Below are 19,830 nucleotides of genomic sequence, written 5' to 3'. Positions count from 1 at the left end.
AACACTTCTTTAGGGTGCTGTGATTATCTATTAAATGTTTGTTTGCCAGTGTTGCCATTTGAATGTCTATTTGATCTTTTTATAGGAGTAAATTACTAATTATTTTTCATTTTACAGTAGACCTTTCTTTTCACGCTCAGTAGTCAAAGTCCTCTTGTCATCTTGTTATCCCACACTCCTCATTTCTCTGATCACTGCTCTTTCCTTCTGGCAGACCTCAGCTCTTTCAGGACTCTTCTGCAAAATCTCACATGGACTCAGAAAGCTGTGCTTTGTTTACAGGGCACAGCAGATATGGGGCCCCTTTTGTTTTCCTTTCCATCAGTCACATTCTGCACTCAGCCCTTGTCTCTCAGCAGCCACCAAATCTACACAAGCCTGGAGGGACTGCCTGATAATGGCGGTAAAGTTTCTCATCACCTTGTCCATTTTTTTCCCCCTCATATTGTCCTTGTCCTGAAGACCTACTGGGTCTCTTCTGTATTTCCTCTCCCTCTGCACCCCATCAAACGAATGCAGAGCTCCATTTGGGTAAGGAAGAGGATGCACAGCTGAGGCTACACGGTGATGGGGAGAGCTGAGACTTAACAGCAGGACAAGAAATCAGTACAGCTGGTAAGTTGTGCAGGACCAGCATAAGGGAATTTGTGTGCTGTATAGTCTGTGTTATGCCAATGGGAAGAGCTGTAGCTTGGACAGAAGATGCCTGGAGGGAAGAAATGCAAAGTTAAAATTAATGCAAAGAAAAAGGAAGCATGGGTTTCCTTTTCACTTCTCACCACAGAGCGCTACAGTAACATTATGGGTCATTTCTTTCTCTTCTGCATGCGTGTTTCTCTTTTGGTCAGATACTTTCATTTAGCAGTAAGGCTCAGGCCTTTCTCTTCTGGGACAGGCTTGTTGCTTCACTTCTGTTTGGCTGCTTCTGTGAAGTGACCCTAAGTAATCCTGTGTTCTGTAGCGGCTCTGCACACACACAGGCAAAAGGGAAAAACAAGACTTCAGATGACATGAGAAAGATAACAGCGCAGTATTCGGTTCTGTTCATTTCCTGTAATTGTGAATAGCTGCAACAGCTGGGCCTTTGTGGTGGGAGCCTGGCCTGAAGGAAAAGGCAGTGCTAAGGGAGTCACAGACCTGGAATAGATGAGTGTAAAATGAGGGGAATGGCCTCACCAGTCAGAACAGTGCATCATAAAACCATCTATTCCCCCAGAATAGCCTCAGAGTCATCAGCAGCTGCCTTGGGGTTGGAGCTGAGGGGCTGATGGTATTGCATGATGATAGTAGGACTCAAAAACTGAGTCCTGCATTATAGCAGGAGCAGTTAACTGACGTTCATTTAGATGAGCACGCTGACAAGTTTTCTGTGTCTTCTATCATCCTTGGGAATCCTTTTGTCATGCCTGTATGAAGCTGGATTGGGTCCATTTGTTTCAGCAGTTGGCTGCCGTTGTCTCAGTGCGGTTGTAGAGTTGGTCTGGCAGGGCCATCTTGAGCTGCGGTTGCTGATACAGCCATGCTGTTGAAAGCAGTTTCCAAGACAGCCCTTGTGACACCACTGTAGTTTTTCTGGATGGACAAAAACTGAGAGGAGTCTTCAAGTGTCACTGTGTAGGAGGGTAAAGTTAGGTTACCGCAAATGAGAATATTTCTTCATTTGTCCTGTCACCCTTAAACGTTCTTGCTCAGCATATATCCAAAACACATCTTGAAAAGCATCAAGAGGTGAAATGAGCTATGCAGAACCCTGACAGCCCTGCAACTTCTTCAGCCAGAGCTTAATACAAATTCTGAAAACGAAGCTGAAGTTTGTGTCTGAAATAAGCTTGTACTTATCTAACTGTAACAAGCACATTGCAGTACCTGTTACAGCAAGATCTCTGTGCTGTTCAGAAACCTAAGGATTTCTCTCTGTATTTTCACTCAATGCAAACTTTTCTCCTTTGGGATCAAGCCCTGTAAGCCATATTTTTGTCTTCCCAGTTTCTCCCTCAGCAAATATTTAGGTCTCTCAGGAGCACAGATTAGAAGAGCATGTAACAACAGTCTTTACACCCTTACAGCCACAGGTTGAGGAGCAGTCCTATGCTCACCTCACAGTCCTGGAAAAGCTCCTTAATCTCTTCCTCTTATCTAATTTTCTCCCATCATCTGACCACTTCATCTCAGTGTCTCAGGCCTTTCTTTGTCCCACTCCTTGCTGTCTACTTGAAGCAAAATGAGGCATGAAATAGTTTGGTGGTTTTTTTCTAACATAGGGATGTTTTAAGTATTATGTTTCTGTATAACATGTCTGCCAGATAATAATTTTTAGTGTTCCAACATTTTTCAGGGCAAATGCATTCAAAAATGACTATATTTTAAATCACTAATTCATACGATAGTTTTTCGATCTATCAGCATCAAAACCTGATAGAAGACGTTCTTTCTAACTAGGATCACGTTTTCCCTAGTTAATACTAAGTCAGTCTTGGCAGAGAGAGCCGTGTCGTATACTCTTTTACTTTCAAAATAATAGTATTGTCACGCTGAAATCTCAGGAGAGAGAGTATTTCTCATTGGTACTAGAGGCAGTTTTGGCTTACTTCCCATGTTTTTGGTGGAATACTTGTAAATACTGTGCATAGCGCTCTGCTTCTCAGCCAAGAGGAGGAAAAAATGTAGAAAGCAAATTCCTGGGTCCTGGGTTTTCAGTTCACAGACAGTCCTGTACTTAGGCATCCAGTCTTTGGTTTCAAACCCATATATTTACTGCAGTTTCTTTACCTTTCTGTTTGCTCTCATACTTGCTTCCAAGCAGCCAGTGCATAAGGAAATGCCTTGGCATGCATGAGTTAAGTTTCACTTAGCCAAGGACCATTGCTTCTACTGTCTCCAGTTATTTTATTCCCTAAAAGAGCTCCCTTGCATATTTCATTTATCCTGCAAGATGCCTAGAAAGCTCACAAACTTTAACATGATTTATGATCTGTTCATCAACACTTGTCAACAGCCATTAACACTTTCCATTATACCAGTATATTTACTTTGCTACAGAGAGAAAACTTGCTGAACAGAGGGTGTAAATTGCTTAGCTGAATGTCCCTTGGTCAGTCATATTGTTCAGATTAGCATCTAGGCCTTTTGTAGTCCATTCGTACATATTCGTCCTTTATATCATGCTTCTTCTCAAGCACCTGTAGTTATCATCGCTTGTTGAGGGTAGAGGTGTGGCTTTGGTAGATTCATCCTCAGTGACACCTACATGGATATTTCCAGCTAGTGACCTTCAGTCCTTTCTGTTAAGCGCCAAAAATCCCTCTATGAATTAAAAAATATATATAATTACCTGCATATGACTTTGTTATAGCACCTCTCACCTTAGCATTGAGTACCTCACTTGTTAATTCATAACACTTCACTGTAGCCTGGAGTTCCCAGATGCTCTCAGTCAGGGAGGACTGGCAAAACTGGTTACCCTCAGTTACATGGCTTTCCCTGCATTTTAAAACAAAACACACCAAAAATGTTTACATAACAAGTTACAAGGGGAAGAAATGCTAGATCAACTTCAGACAGAAGTGGAGCACTGTTAACTTCCAGCTCTCTATCAGCTATGTTGTCTATGGATATGGATAGGAATGAGACCAGAGTATGTTGCTTTGCAGCCAGCAGTCGTGTTGCTTAATGGGACCTCCATTTATGGAACAAGTCTGTCTTCACAGTTAATCAGGTAACTAAACCATTAAAACATGCAGCTGAAATTTAAGTTTACACAGAGCCTTGCATTCAAAATTGGGAAAAGAGTCTTTGTGTTTTTGTTGTGTTTTTTTTTTTCTTTTCTAAGTAATAGCAATGGCATATCTTGTAAATCATTTTGATATTGCTCAGGGTAGCAGTAGTGTATAAATATGGGTTTACCTCTTGCCCAGATAATGTGAGATATGCAGACAAATCTGTCAGACAGAATCTGAGCTGCTGACTTGATATGATATAAAACTTGATCCTGGGAAATGCCTTGGGGGCAGGAATCAGGAAGTTAGTGCTACTATTTTTAGAGCATTGGGGGGAGCCAAAAGTGTTGGGCAGTAAGATGTTGTGAAAATGTAGAATACAAATATCTGTTTTTTCTCTTCTTTTTCCCTGTATTTTTTTCCCCTGCAGTAAAGAGATTTAAATCTTTGTATTTCACTGTAAGTTTTACTTTGTAACTTTTTATATCAGTCATTAAGCAAAACACATCCCTTTTCTCCCTGATTTACCTTGTCCTGCCTCCTCCAAAATGACATGCAGATATGACCATCACTGTTCATTTTCGTTAGTAATGAATTGAGCACCCATTTATTTGACATCCCTGTGACTTTTTTTTGGTACAGAATCGGTGCAAGATGGGGCAGATTGTTTGTGTGTTGTTGGCTTCAGTGATGCAGAAACTGCCCAGCTAGAAATCAGAGATCAGACAGCTATTTCACACTGACTACCAAATTGTCCTCAACTGGTGTTACTATCTGTGGTTACCAGTGTGGTTTCTAAACTGGTGAAACTGTTTCAGATATCTAATGCACATAGTGGTCTCTCAACTCCAATTTTCCTATGTGTATGGAAACATTTCTTGTGTTTATTTAACAGAGCCAGACACCTACACTTTTACAATAATACAGCTGCTTTTTGAATCTATAACTTGATGAATAAGAGCACAATGTGTTGCTTTGCAGTCAGAGGTTATGTTGCTTAGTGGGACTCCAAACTCTGGGTGGACCCATTAGCTGCCAAATTTCTGCTTGCAGTCTGCCACTGCAAATGTCAAGCTTATCCTACATGGTACTAGCTCAAGCACTGAGGATGAAACTGAAGAACGTTTGCAAACCTCTGTGGCTTGTTTCCAGTCCATCACATATTGCTTGTAAAATTATGACAGATTGACATACCTTATTGTCTGCATATGAGAGACTTATGCAGCTGCTCTTTACAAAAGAGAGCATGCTGCTGTTGTCTCCTCCAAGAAGAAGTGGGACTGTCTTTGCACTTTTATGACTGGCATCAGATTTGTTCAGCTTACCAAATGCCACAAAATTCCTGAAACACTAGCCCAAGAACTAATGTACTTGGGCAACCAGTGGCATTTCCTTTTCTTTAATTTCTCACAGAGTATCACTCCACAAGATCTACCATCTCATCTCAGCAGCAGTTGCACTACTGACGTATATTCTCAAGTACTGCTGAGATTAAACTCAGAGAGGGAAGTAGACCTCTGGATAGACAGAAAGTCCAAAGTACATTCAGAGGTAAACTGTCGTCACTTATCATAGCTAACATACTACGATATGAACTGCTTTTAAAAAATGCCATGAGTATCTCTTCTGTTCTCATTTCTCCTTTTCTCCTTTTGGATGAAAGATGGCTTAGAGGGATTCATTCTTCTCCAGATAACCTGTCATTCTCATATTGATCCGTCAGCTGGAACAGGTTTGGCTTTGTATTTCCCTGCTCGGTTCTGTGCCTTCACATACAGGCCTAGCCAAATTGGGAGCTTAAGTATTCCACTGGTAGTCATAATGGCTAAGACTGGGGTGTAGTCATAGTCTCGGTATCCTCTGAACAGAGCACACCTTGCTGAGAATGAAGTTAGATGACCTGGTGGTAAAAATATGTGTCGTATCTATGCTGTGTCTTCAAGGGTGGATATGAAGTTGCTTTGTGATAGTTTATGAATCATGCATGTATGCTTAGTTGCTAAGATGTTTGCTTTATGAATGTATTGTGTTTGTTTAATAGAAATAACTTTTATGAAAAAACAAGCTTGTGGTTTTTTTCCAAAATGTTTTCTCCACCACTTACCTGAGATCTGTTCACAACTTGACTCACATGATGCCTAGTTATACACCAATAATCTTATGCCATATATGTATTATGAACTCCATGAAGAGGCATCCTGTCTTTCCTAAATCTTGTAAAAATCTTAAAGACTTCCTCAAGTTATACTAGTCTTAATGTACCACCTTCTGGCCAGCTAAGGGAAGAACATGAACTAAAGGAAACTCACATGTTTTCTTGATCTGTGTCTCTCAGAAGGATTTAAATGTTAAAGCCTCCCTTTCTGTAAAAATTTTTGGGGCACATTGTTACGATTGTTTCACATGTAAGAGAAGAACTCTACTTTCTGTCTATAAGGGAACCTTCTTTACTAAAACAAAAACAAAATCAAAAACTACCCTCCTTCCCCTTCCCCCACCAAAAAAAAAAGAAACAAAACAAAAACAAAGAAAGCTGCTTTCAAGTGATAAATAATGCCTTTTCCTGGAGTACATAATGTCTCCTATTATCTCTATAAAAATTTTGTTCTCTTTTAAAATTTAAAATTTTAAAATACTTTATTTCTGCTATCTCGTTTGAGATAGCCAATAGTCATATGCAATTTTACATAAAGATTTTAAATCTTTTGGAGAGCACTTCTTTTAAATGCAGTTGTCTGTGATTTTGCTTAAGGAGACAAAGAACAATGGAAAGCAAGGAAAAATGTTCAGGGAAGTTGGATGCTGGCTTGAAATAAATTCGGTTCATGCACCAAAGCAGAAAAACAGTGTATACTGTTTCTTTTGTTTCTTGAAAGTGTTAGACCCTTCCACCACCTTTGTCTTCCACCTTCAGATTTTTCCTCTAATGAATCCCAAAAGTTTAAGCTAATAAAAATCTACAGTAGTAAATAGCTTCATTGTTAATGCAAATGTAATAGTTAGCAGAATAAAAAGTAGCTAAAAATACTATAGGAAGAAATTGACCTGGTACTTTGTTTAAGGAAATACCAATATATCTTTAAGATCAGAGTTAATATTTATGTGTTTCACAGTTTCTCAGAATCTTTTGCATGAACCCCAGTTTGAGAAACTAACCACAAACTTTAAAATGTCATCATATAATTCCTACCTGACAGGAAGGAATCAATCAATTTCTTCAAAACACTGACTAACTCTTCTATGACTTGCGGATTATCTTGAGGGAGATCACAGCATGTGCGGGACAACCAGGAGTTCAGGCTTAGCCAACATGGGTTCATGAAAGGCAAGTCCTCCTGCCCGATCTCTTTCTGTAATTGAGTCACCTTCCTGGTGGATGAGGGAAAGGCAGTTGACATAGTCTTCCTAGACTTTAGCAAAGCCTTTGACACTGATCCTATGAACTATGTGTAGTTTGGAATCTGCTGCTGAAGTGGTAAATATATTAATTGGAGTCTCCATCCGTCTTGCTTGCTGTGGCCCATAGGCCACAGAACATAGGCACTTTTATTTCAAAATGATATGTCTTATCTTTGCTACAGTGTTTAGGTGATTTCCAGATAGACTGTGATTTCATTCTTCACTGTAATTCTTTGTAAGAGTGTTAGTACAAATTCTAAGTGTTTTCAGACTAAAACCTGAACAGTCTATTTGGAAAACTCATTTTCTAACTATGGATACATCTGCTGTAGATATCTTAAATACCAGCTTTGTGCACTAGTTATGTTACAGATTTGATTTTGTTTCAAGGCTAGACAGGTCCATTCTGATTACCTACAGGCTGCAGGATGTGTATGAAACTTGTACAGAGCACAGGGATAGCTGAGAGCAGATGACATAGCTAAGACATCCATACAAGGAAAAGGGGAGCTACCTGTATTAGGTTTTGAGTTGCTGAAATCCTGTTTCAGTTATTCCATACGACATCTGAAATGTCTGGGTTTTGTTTGATGAGCCAGAGTTTAACTGTTCAGTAAATATTACACAAAGAAAATATTGAATATTGTTAAATTAAATCATGCAGGAGTGTTCTAAGTAGTAAATTCATTTTGTTACCTTGAACATTTTCTTTACTCAAGACATAATGACAGGACTCTGATTGAATTCCAGGCTCAATGAATTTCTTCAACTGTGTAAAGACAAACAGGAAAGGAAAACAAGTGCAATAAAAAAAAGGCCCTCAAGTAGTAACATACATGGCTGGTTGCAATGAAACTTCCAGCTACAACTACCACTGTTCCACTGGGTGTTAGTCTGGTACCCGTACACTTCATAGTTAGGTTCCCAGGTCAGTTGCTGGGAAGACGTTCTCTTCCCTCTCCAAGAAGCAAGACTCATTGTCAGTGAAGGAGACACAAGGCAAATAATTGAAAACAAGGAAGCATGGTAGGCACCAATGCCTGAAAGATGGTAGTTTTACCTCCCACAAACCTGTAAGTTTCTATAGGTATAGAATAATAAGAAAATGTCAAAACATCAATGAAGTTTGCAAAAACTATGCTGATCTCTAGAGTCCTTTAGGATGGTGTATGGAAGACAATTCTTTTCAACAACTTCCTTGCTGTATTAGGTCTGCTGCAATCTAGCTGTGAGGGGCTGAGACGGAATTTGCTTGTAGTTCTTCTTCAGTATAGTGTCTACATGATGGCTTACATTTAAAATGAAAAATAGCAATTCTCATAAAGATTAGAGATTCATAGAGCTAAATTAATTGAGCATAGATTAAATTAATTGTGTTTTAAATATAACTGGAATCTCTATGGCATAGCATCTTTGTAACTTCTACTGATTAAACTTCTTTTAATGATTAAACTTATTTTGGCACTTATGATGAATTTGCAGTAGTTAGCCAAGCAACAGGAATCATATTTTAGTAGTCATTAACTCCCTGCTGGGAACAAGCTCTTCAGTATTTCATATTAGAACTGCTGCAGATTTGGGACAGAACTGCGCTACGTTTAATCATCTATTTACATAGCCTACATTTAGATACCCAAGTTCAAACAGATGTCTTGATAGAATGTGACAAAATACGGTGAAAATACAGCAATGAACCCATTCAACATAATCTGAGAAGACTTTCAAGTGGGAGGAGGAGGAATAAGAAAGGGAACCACAGCAAGCAGATCAGTAACTTCACTTTGTGTCTGCCAGTTACTTAGCCAGTGTTTATTATTCTGAAATACCTCTTAGCTGTGCTGTAAATCATGAAGTTAAAAACATAACTTTTTTAACTGACAATTCAGCAAGTTGGAGAACCAGACTGTAGGCCAACAAAATAAAATAGGAGACATCACTTTCGGAGCTGTCATACCTTCCAGACTGCTGAGTGTTGGTTCTCAAACGGTTCAGGGCTTTCTGCCCCTCATTGCCCTAACTTGAGAAGAGGCAACTGCCTCTTCTTCTGTCTCCAAAATCTGTTCTGAATCTCATGGAAAGAAAATGTCCTGCAGGTTGGGGAGAGTGCATTTCCAAGTACTCCCTAAACGCTACCAACACTGATTGATAGCAGGGCTACACAGGAAGCATATGGAGGTAATAACTGTTATCCTCTCAGGGACATTCTCTGTGCAAATAAACAACATTTACTTCCCATTGTCAAGACACTTGTGGTTCTTTGAGTTGGAGATTTTTATAGATAAATTCCATGGTACCTTTCTATTGTAGCCTTGCTCAGCAAAATAGAGAAATTAGACTGATATCTGCAGCAGTAACATGTGACTCTCCACCATTAACAGAGCTGTGATAAACAGGAAAGTTTGCAGAAGCAGGCTTTCATAGAGTGCAGTAAACTTGAAACTCTTCACAAGTGCAGTGAAAGAACAAAAGGGTTAATTCACAAGTTTGTAGGTTTCTGTCCAGCTTATGTGATATTTGCACTTACACTGTGTTCTGTGTGAAATAAGCATAATCACTTCAGATAAAGTTTGGCATAAGTGACAGAATCTTTATTTAGATTATTTAGATTTGCTCCAAGCTAGTTACTGTCAAGAGCCAAAATAGACAAGTACTCAGATTTAAAAATCTTTTGCTCAGATATATTTTTTAAGGTTGTAATTTTATCTGGCTTTCTTTTCAGTAGATCTGTAGCACTTTCAGATCTTCCTACTTGTGGGGCACCGTTTCTATCATAAACAGTTTGCAAGGTATCAACATCCTTTAGCAGCTGGATGTGTGCTTTTCCCCCAGGCATAAGTAAGGTGATACCGCGTGGTGATTTGGGCCAAAAGAGTTTAAATGGAAAAATGAAAGGACAAAGCAATAAAGAGGACCAGATACTTCTTTCCTTTCAGCAGGCTACATAACAAAATGTTCTATGTCCATTATATCATAATACAGTTTTCCAGTTTATCATACAGAAATGATAAAGCATTTTGCTGCTGAACACTTGTACAGCCAACAAAACATTAGGAGGCCTTTGCATGGGAAAAAAAATGGCGCAGTTCTACATGGCATTTTATTGTTCACCAGGAATTGTAAGTTTCCAGATCATTTAATGGCTTGGTAATTATGTTCACGCGTGCATATAGTAAGGTACAGCCAGTGGTGGTTGGAGGCACCACTTAGGTAAGGGAATGAGAGCAGAGATGAATAGAAGATACATATAGGGAAAGGGCGTAGAGCTACTGTCCTTATCTCTTTCCTGGTAAACCTTCTACTGTGTTGTGTAGCTGGGCTGGAGCATCCTTTCAGATTAAAATCTGACAAGGTCAGGCAAAGTAAAGATGTTTTAATTCTACTAAATAAACACTTACCAAAGTCATTTGCTTAGGAAAGAAAAGGTGGTCAATCAAAAAGGGAAAAATGCATCCTCCATGTTGATCAATTCTTCCTTTTTTTTTTTTTAATTCAGATTGAATCCTTCTCAGTCAGGAGCCACTCTCTGGGTGCAAGACCATTCATTAAGCCATGTTCTTGATTGTGTTTTTAAAACACTTATGGAAGCAAAGTAGTAAACCGATGAGCTTAGCTGTTCACCTAATGAATTGTTTTCTTAAGTGACCTCTCCTAGAACTATTAGGGTGTTTCCAGGTTGAAGGACACTTGCATTTTAAACATTGTCATCTATGTTGAGGAACTCACCAAAAGTCAACATGAGAAAGACTTCAAATTATTGTCTAAGCTATCCTCTAGCAATGTCAGGATTTTTCACCATGAGAAATTTGTCTTTCCACAGAGGCTACAGTATTTCTCTCGAGATAAACACACTGTTTCATCTAGTTCTCAGAAAGTTTCTTTGGATGCTTAGCTGCACTATCATACTGTTTTTTTTATCTCCCTGCTATTAGTCATACTCTCACAGACAAAGCAGAAAATATATCTTTCTGGAACTACCCCTGTAATCTTCAAATATTTGTAAGCTCACCATATGGTTCTTTGGCAAGAGAAGAATGTACTTTTGAATTTACTTTGAGAAAGAAAGATTATTTCTCTTTCCAAATTTGATACTTTCACATATCAATTCAAATAACAGTTTATTGATTTTTCTGTAAAATAAAGTTATACAAATGCTTACATTTATAAAACCATTTTTATTTAATGCTTCAGTGGTATTTCTAAGTATCTCAATCAAAACAAACAAACACACACACAAAAAAAAGGAAACAGTTTATTTTATAACATGTCTTCAGTTTAAAAAAGAAATTTTGTAGGGTGAATTCTGTCTGGTTTTCATACAAACTCTAAAGGAGTTTGGCTCATCTGCCTCTCTAAAAATTGCCATAACTGTTAATACTTTGTTTTTGGAGTTATGCTTGGTTTCTGCAATTCAAAAGCTTAAATACAGGAAAAGAGAATATTAAAACTGCAAGTGGAGAAGGGGCGTGTTCTTGAGAAACTCTGATGTTCTTATCACAGGACTATTAGAAGTCCTGGAAGGAATGAAGAATGTTTTCCCAAAAATACCATAAAAACAGTTTCTTATTACATCCTACCATTGCTTTTGCTTTGCTTCTGGGATTTACATGCTTACTGACCAAAATACTGGGAAAACATGAGACAGCGTAGAAGGTATTAGTATAGACTTGAGGATCAGATTTGTCTTGGTGTTTCGTCTTTTTTTTAATTGTTTTTTTGGCGCTCACTTAAGGGTGTGGTTGTGGATGATAATCTGTTGGGTTTTTTTAATCCACAAATCTATTTGTAGTCTTGTGGCAAAACTAATGTATAAAGGACCCACTACTATACCCAGTGGTGCAACCAGTAGCAGGGACTACAGGTAGACATTGTGCAAAGGTAGGAGTGAAAGGACAGGACAGAGATAAAAATCTGAGAAATTCAGATAGTGCCACTTCTTTTCCAAGAATGGAATGGGTAGTCTGTAAAAGCTGTCTTTTGTTGTTACTACTTTGTTATTGCAGTGGCTTGAAAAATAATCTGGTTTCATTCCACTTTATATAAAATTCTCAATTACGATAACCTGTAGAACTTACATAATGCATTTTATCCTTAGATCAAAGAGTTGGGTGAACTTCGATACAGCTGGGATGAGAGGTACAGAAAATCAAGTAATCTAAAGCATTATAGTGAGCTAATGTCAGGACTTTGGCTAACTTGAATGTTCCTTATTTCATATTCTGAATTGAGCTGGAATTAAAATTCAAATTGTCTGTTATAGTTGAGGCAGAATGGGAATCAAGCTCATCTATTTTGGTAACTGGTAGCTGAAACTAATTTAAATATGGACTTAAATATTTTGGTTTTGTTGTTACTGTAAAATAAGTTCACATCAGAGATGTAAAGCCATACTGAAGTGCTACATTTTACAGTCACTTTTCTGCTTTTGCTGAAGAACTGTGAGTTGTGTAAAACATGATCTGTATATTTATCAGAAGGAAAAAGCACAAATGCTAGCCCTTCTATATGATATGCAGGGCAAATCTGTGGTGCCAACCACAGATTTTAATACTTTCATTCATCAGCACAGTGGGAAGAAAATGGGAAGAAAACCCTGTAATCTCTGCATGCTGAAAAAATGATGCTCATTTTGGAAAACACCTTATTACTGCTGCAGCTATCTCCTCCAGAAAGAGCTGGTATTGAAATAGTACAGTACAATGCTGGCTTCTGGGAAAGTGTCTTGGCAGAGCCTGAGACAAGGAGAGTGGTCAAGGGAGCCTTGGCCTGGCAGAGGTTTGAAGACAGCTCCCACAGTGTAAGGCAAAAATATATTTTTCTTTATCCAAATGTACATTCCTAGACCACAGATTCTCTAAGAGATTTTTCGGAGACATCTCTGGACTGGCAGACAATTTCCCACTGTGTAAGCTACAAAGTACTTCTGCTGAAATAGGTAAAAATGCCACCTAGGCACCTTTTATGGTGCCTTTTTTTCTTAGGTCATTATGTTGGAATGAGAGCTAAGAGATACAGTCATTGCTATCATTCCTTCTGTACTTCTTCCAGCATTCCTTTTCTGTGTTCAGCTGCCCATTTAAAAGTCTCCGAATCTATTTCTTTATTAATTCTTGCCACAGTCTTCAGAATGTTATCCAAGTTTCTTCTGTCTTTCTCACACAGCATGTGAATAGGCCTTTCCTGAGCATGCAGGCGAACTATTGTGCAGACTGTGCTTTTCTTTTAGTACCGAGAACTAGATAACTTCAGAATAATTAGCTGAAATTTCCTCCCCTCCCCTCCCCTCTTTTTTTTTTTTTTAAGACAGTTCCTCATCTTTCCAAGAAGATGAAGAGGTAGATATGGAGGCTGTCAACTGGCAGCTGAACAATACCTCCATGAATGGGCATTCTGCTGCCCCAACCACAGTTCGCTTTCCCAGCTGGGTGACTTTTGATGACAATGAAATCAGTTGTTCACCACAGAATCTTTCTCCCTTGAAAACAGACACCTCACCTCCAGAAACACAAGCTCCAGATGTTAACTTTAACATCACTGCATCATTTAAGAAAAGAGAACGTCCCAAAAGTACACTGGGTGACCTCTCCAAAATTCAAAAACTGGATCTCTCTTCTTTAACCAAGTTGCCTTCTCTTGAAACACCACCATGGAGTGCTACTAATCCCTTCTTGGATGAGTCTCTTCGAGATGTCCAGCCCTCACCCATCAATCCATTCAGCTCATTCTTTGAGGAGCGAGACAGGCGTTCCAAAAGCTCTTCTGTCTCCAGTGTTCCAGGCAAAAGCCAAAGAGACTCCCTCATTGTTCTCCATCATGAACCCGATACCATCAGTTTCCAAGAGGCACACAAAAGTGTAACCCCTGCAGATGCTGTAGAGCAGTTGAAGCAACTCCAGATTGGAGACCCAGATTATGTGAGCAGCCCTACCTTGCCTGATGATGACCCCATGATGCCATACGATCCAGATGCCACCTTACTTAACCTGGCACCATCTCAGCCAAAGGATGGATGGCCAATGATGCTCAGAATCCCAGAGAAGAAGAATATTATGTCATCGAGGCACTGGGGACCAATATATGTGAAGCTGACTGACAGTGGATATATACAGCTTTTCTATGAGAAAGGACTGGAGAAACCTTTCCGTGAATTCAAACTTGAAATCTATCATGAGATTTCAGAGCGCAAACTCCAGAACTATGATGAGAATGGAAGGATACACAGTGTGAGGTTGGATCGTACAACCTACAAGGAGAAAAAGAAGTATCAGCCTAAACCAGCCATTGCTCACACAGCAGAGAGAGAGCAAATCATCAAGCTTGGCACTACAGATTATCAGGACTTCCTAAGCTTCATAAGTGCTGTGCAAGACACATTGATGAACTTGCCAGCCTCATCAACAGATCTGAGCACAGTGGGACTGAACTATCAAGAAGAAGAAATCACTGTTGATGTCAGGGATGAGTTTCATGGGATCTTGTCCAAAGGAGACAGTGTGATTCTCCAGCACAGTGTGCTGACCCATATATATGTTCTCAGCTTCCTTTCAGGCCTGGCAGAATGCAGACTGGGCCTTAACGATATCCTGATCAAAGGGAATGAAATAGTTGCACGGCAAGACATTATGCCCACTACTACCACGAAGTGGATCAAATTATACAGCTGCCGGTTCCATTCATGTGTGGATGAGGACGTGTTTAATAACTCTCGTATTATCCTGTTCAACCCTTTGGATGCTTGCCGATTTGAACTGATGCGATTCAGAACTGTTTTTGCTGAGAAAACTTTGCCTTTCACACTGAGGACAGCAGCCAGCATCAACGGTGCTGAGGTGGAGGTGCAGAGCTGGCTGATGATGTCCACTGCGTTCTCTTCTAATCGTGACCCTTTAACTCAGGTCCCTTGTGAAAATGTTATGATCCGCTACCCAGTGCCAAATGAGTGGGTGAAAAACTTCCGCCGGGAAAGTGTCCTGGGGGAGAAATCTTTGAAAGCCAAGGTGAACAAAGGGGCTACTTTTGGATCAACAAGTCTGTCTGGTTCTGAGCCAGTCATGAGAGTTACTTTGGGAACTGCCAAATACGAGCATGCCTTTAATTCCATTGTATGGAGAATAAACCGACTGCCTGACAAAAACTCAGGTGAGTTGTGCATACCATCTCTACAGGAGTAAACTTAAAGAAGTTATGTATTTTGGAAGGCAGGGAATACCATGTTTACATGGTGAGAGATAAATCATTCTTTGCAATGTACTGGAGGAAATCAGGTGGTTACACGCTGCAATTATCTGACCCTTCATTGCAGTAGTTTTAATTATCCTGCTAACAGTGCTAATGATAAAAACAGATTGGGGTTTTCCAGGTGCAAAAATATGCCTTCTTTCTCTGCTTTTATGAGTATGCTATGGAATTTCTGCACCAAACATCTCTGTATGTTTAGCGCTGTTATTGGAAGCAAGGCTGTCACAGGTGGCTTCCAAAGGCAAGATACTATGCTATGTGACTAAATAACAAGTCATGTGCTGTAGTTCTAGCACATGTGATTTGTATTTCATTCATTTCCATTCATTGCCATGCAAACATACTGGCCAGTGCTATGTATTTTGACACATATGCTGCAGCTAATCCTTAGTGTTTGGAATGGGCGGTTGTAAGAAGACAGAAGATATTGTGTAACTATTACAAAACACATTTTGCAATTACTACTTGTGACTATACTTCTGTGATCAGTGTGGACAGGTAAATGCAGCTTAATTTCAAAGAGAAAATACCACCATAAAATCCACAAGTCTTTGCATTTCTCCTAAACTGTTTATAATTAAACGTTTGAGTAATATGTGCAAGCTACTGTTCACTTTGGCCATCTCTGCTATTTGTTCCACTTCCAACCCTTCATCCTCGGCAATAAAACTAAGATAAATCAGGTTTGTTTTTTATGTGCAGTGAACTCTACTACTTGATTTTTCTCATCTAGACGTTTTACCAAGTAGGTGTATTTTTTAGTATTAATGCTGTAGTAATGCATCTGTGTGACTGAGTTTCTGTGTTGGGTGTTCGTTTCCTGAAAAAAAAGTTCAGTGTGGGACCAGATCTTGGACTTTATAAGTACAATTTCTTATCCCAAGTTTAAGCTGCAATGTTAGCGAAACATTGGTCCAAGTCTTCTAAGCTTTTGGATCACATTTCAGCCCAGGGACACCAGGTTACATCATAGATTACAAATTTGGAGGGATATCACTGACAAAAGTGGGGACTCCATGCTTTGTGTAGTGCAGGACATAAGAAGAGAGCGAGCTTGGGAACTCGTGAAATATTGCAGTGAAAAACTAACCTCGGGCTGTATATGAGCAACAACCTGCTTGTGAGGAAAATCTCACTATGCCATCTGTATAAGCTCTGGGAATGAGATGCTGTGAAACTGGGCCTTCTGTGGCATCTCTTCTCCAAAGATCTCACTACACCATGTAGATGTTACAGCTGGAAAAACATAAGCCCCCAGACTTTAACGCAACTGCAGAAGATGCCAGTAGCAAACCAGGAGAAGAGGTAGAACCCAGGGCTCTGTTATCTGCTGCAAGGCAATGCTCTCTTACCCATTGCAGCTGCGAGGGAGGTGTTTATCTATGGCTCTTGCTTCCTTTATCTTGTCCCTCCCACTGTGAGGCTTCCTTACACATGCCCTGTGTCAGGGGGAAATGAATCACACTCAGCACTGTTCCTGGCGCTCCGCCATGGAGCACCTATCCGTCAGTGTCACTGTGTGGAATGCAGGGCTGTAGTGTTTGTTTACATTCTGAAAGGAAGAGAGTGTCCTCACCCCTCCAGCCAGGCCAGATGTCATTTCAGGAAAAGGAAGGGCCTTGCAAGCACTGCCTTGGCAGGGAAGCATGAGGTATATGAGAGGGAGGGAATCCAAAAATGATGACAGGATAGGCTAAGTATAGCTTAATTCTAACCTTGCCTCTCAAGGGCTATTTACGTTTCTTGATAGTACTCATTCCATGGCTTTCCTTACTCAAAGTAAGTGGCAAACAAAGAGGGGTGTACACAGAACCACTCAAGAGCATCGATTTACAATGGAGAACTAGGGAATTTTATTCCTGTTCCTTCTTAGATTTGCCTTATGGACCACATACACTTCTGATCATATAATAAGACTGCATAGTCTGCTCCCAACCTTGTGCATGTTTGGTGGTATCCAGCCCTACCCACAGGTTTGTGTACTAGCTCACCTCCTTCCAGTTACAATAGTCTTTATAAATGACAGTGTTCTCAGGCTCTAAGTATAAGAATGTTCCTTGAACTTGCACTCAGTGCTGTCTCACCACAGCACCTGCAGCTCACCCCTAGCAGCACTCTGGGTCCTTCTAGGTGTCTGGTCCACTAACAAACTGCCCTGGTGCCTGGGATGCCAGAGATTCAGTGAGACAGTGGAGGGAGCAACAGTGCTGTCAACGGTTTATGGGCGTTCGGCCCGGTTCTGTGACAAAGGGGACGGGGGATCCACGGGTCCACGCCCCGGGGAAAGGGAAAAGGGGAAAAAGGTAAGGAGATGGCCCTGAGATCAAAGAACAGCGGCAACAATCTGAGGAGAAACAAACTAATTTACTAAATAAGATATCGGAATGCCAAACAACACACTATAATACAATATAATTACAATTTAAGCTGATAAATCCAATACAGAGAGAGAGAATGTCCCAAAATCAAGGTAGGCCTTACTCTACTACCGATGATAAGATGGCTGGAGAGCGAGGTGCTGCCAAGACGAGAGACGGGCGGAAAAAGGGCCGAGGTCTCGTGATCTGCAAGTTTTTATACTGCGAGCTTTTATCTTTTCCCTCCGGCTGGAAAATGGTAACAGAGGAGCAAAGTACCGTGGGGACTGTAGTAGTCCTTCTCCTCTGAGAACTAGGTACATTCATTACATGATGATATGATGTGGAGTATCATTATATTGGAGTACCAATAACCGAAAATCACAAAACCATGACAAGTGCCCATTTCCAGCCTGTGTGCAGGTGTGAGGCTGGTGGCATCCGAAGTGCCCTGCCCTGAGTGCCACCTTCGCAGAGCTGTGGGCGCAGAGTGGGATCTGTCCTATGCTCACTGCCTGTATGCCAACTGAAGCTTGGCTTGGTAAGAGTTATCTCAGTGGTTTCACTGTCTTACCTAAATGTTTTCTCTTTGTGCTTCCTCATGGGATGGGGCCCTTTGCACTCTCACTGTAGGAACTTGTTATCAGCACTGTCTGTATTATTCTGTAGGCAAAGCATCTGCTTCTGACTAGAAGTCGAAAAGCGTATGGCAAATGAAGGACTGTGTGTACTCTGACTATAATTTGACCTAGAAAACAAATGTGGACTGCATTTTACTGAGCATACTGCTGTAATCATTTATAAAGTAACTTGGTAAATGTTACTGCCTTTCTCTTATTCACAACTAACACAGTCACAGCATTTGATAAAGAAAGATCCTGCAGAGTTTCACTTGCAGCAGTCTGGGCTCCAAGTTTTTCTGTTTTTTATTAATCCATCAGCAGAATGTTAGGAAAACATCCACCAGCTGCCAGTCGTGGGAAAACGCTCCTGGAATGGGGCAGGCCTGCAGCCTCTGAGTAGGGCCTGGATCTTGGTGTTGAACTTGGGCCCAGTTTGGTCCCCAGCATGCTGCCTGCTGCACCTTCTGCAGTAAATTAAATCCTGTAATGCAAACATGTTGGGACATCAGAGGGCTTTGGAACAGATTCCCTCCAATCACAGTAACCCAAGTGTCTCTATGAATTACGTTAGGAGGTCCCTGATTGTCAGAATGGAATGCTAGTAGCTCAGAGAAGCAGGAGGCTCAGAAGAAAATCAGTCTGGTGATTTCCTCCTTATTTTATTGGAAAAGTGCATCTGTCTATTACAGCTCTGAATGAGCCTGCTGAGCACACAGAAGGTACACAGAAGTTGTCCATTGTGTGCCTCAGGTTACTAATGAACGTTGATGTACTCAGTATTTTTTTCTGTAACTTTGATGGAGAGTTGCTCTCGTAGTCAGTTCACTTGGTTGTCTACCATGCTTATCTGGTTAACATTAATAACTTCTATATTTGTTTGAGCATTGTGCATGGTCTTTTCTGTTAGGTGCTATTCCTAGTGGAAGAAATTAAATTATTGAAAAATTCCATTGTTAATTGAATTTAAATAAATTCAGATATTTCTTGCTTTTTTAATTAATTCAGCAAAGCTAAATATTTCATGGGATCAAGTTGTTTCTAACTCTAAACTACAACTGTAGGCTTTTCTGAAGGCTCTCTGCCTTGATCAGCTTTCCTGTAATGTAAGTAGGACAGGTAGAGTGCCCTCTTATTAGGGTGCCTGGACATTCTGCACTTCAAAGCCTTGTGTCCAGTTCTGCTACAGGTTAACAGGCTGAAGTATTATATGCTCAGCTTGGGGAAAATTTTAAGTTGAGTTTCAGGCCAAATTTTTCAGTCATTCCAGAAAATGAAGTTAGGAGAAATGCAGTCTAGACCATATCCAGCAGTTACCAGAACTAGGGCTGCTGTGCTTTGCACTGCAAGGGAAATAGTATTCGTCTTTTTTATTGAGCTTGGGATTATTTTTCCTTGTTTGTTTTGTTTTGTTTTTACAAAACAAATTTACAGTGGGATCCCTTCAGACAGAAATCCCAAAGTAGCTCTGAATGTTCTCATTCTGCAAATAGAGAAACTAAT

At 40.1% G+C, this 19,830-nt stretch overlaps 1 protein-coding gene across 4 annotated transcripts in view; it reads left to right on the top strand.

The window, feature by feature from the left end:
• Positions 1 to 19,830, top strand: part of STON2 (stonin 2) — a 73,744-nt gene that overhangs the window by 47,351 nt on the left and 6,563 nt on the right. For all 4 annotated transcript variants that reach the window (XM_021400917.1, XM_021400916.1, XM_021400919.1 and 1 more), the window contains exon 5: positions 13,416 to 15,251. In XM_021400917.1, the coding sequence (XP_021256592.1) occupies positions 13,416 to 15,251 (1,836 nt within the window). The remainder of the gene's footprint in view (positions 1 to 13,415; positions 15,252 to 19,830) is intronic.

The sequence above is a fragment of the Numida meleagris genome, chromosome 6, assembly GCF_002078875.1.
Source record: "Numida meleagris isolate 19003 breed g44 Domestic line chromosome 6, NumMel1.0, whole genome shotgun sequence".
NCBI classification, from domain to species: Eukaryota; Metazoa; Chordata; class Aves; order Galliformes; family Numididae; genus Numida; species Numida meleagris.
This window is presented reverse-complemented; position numbering and strand designations above follow the sequence as displayed.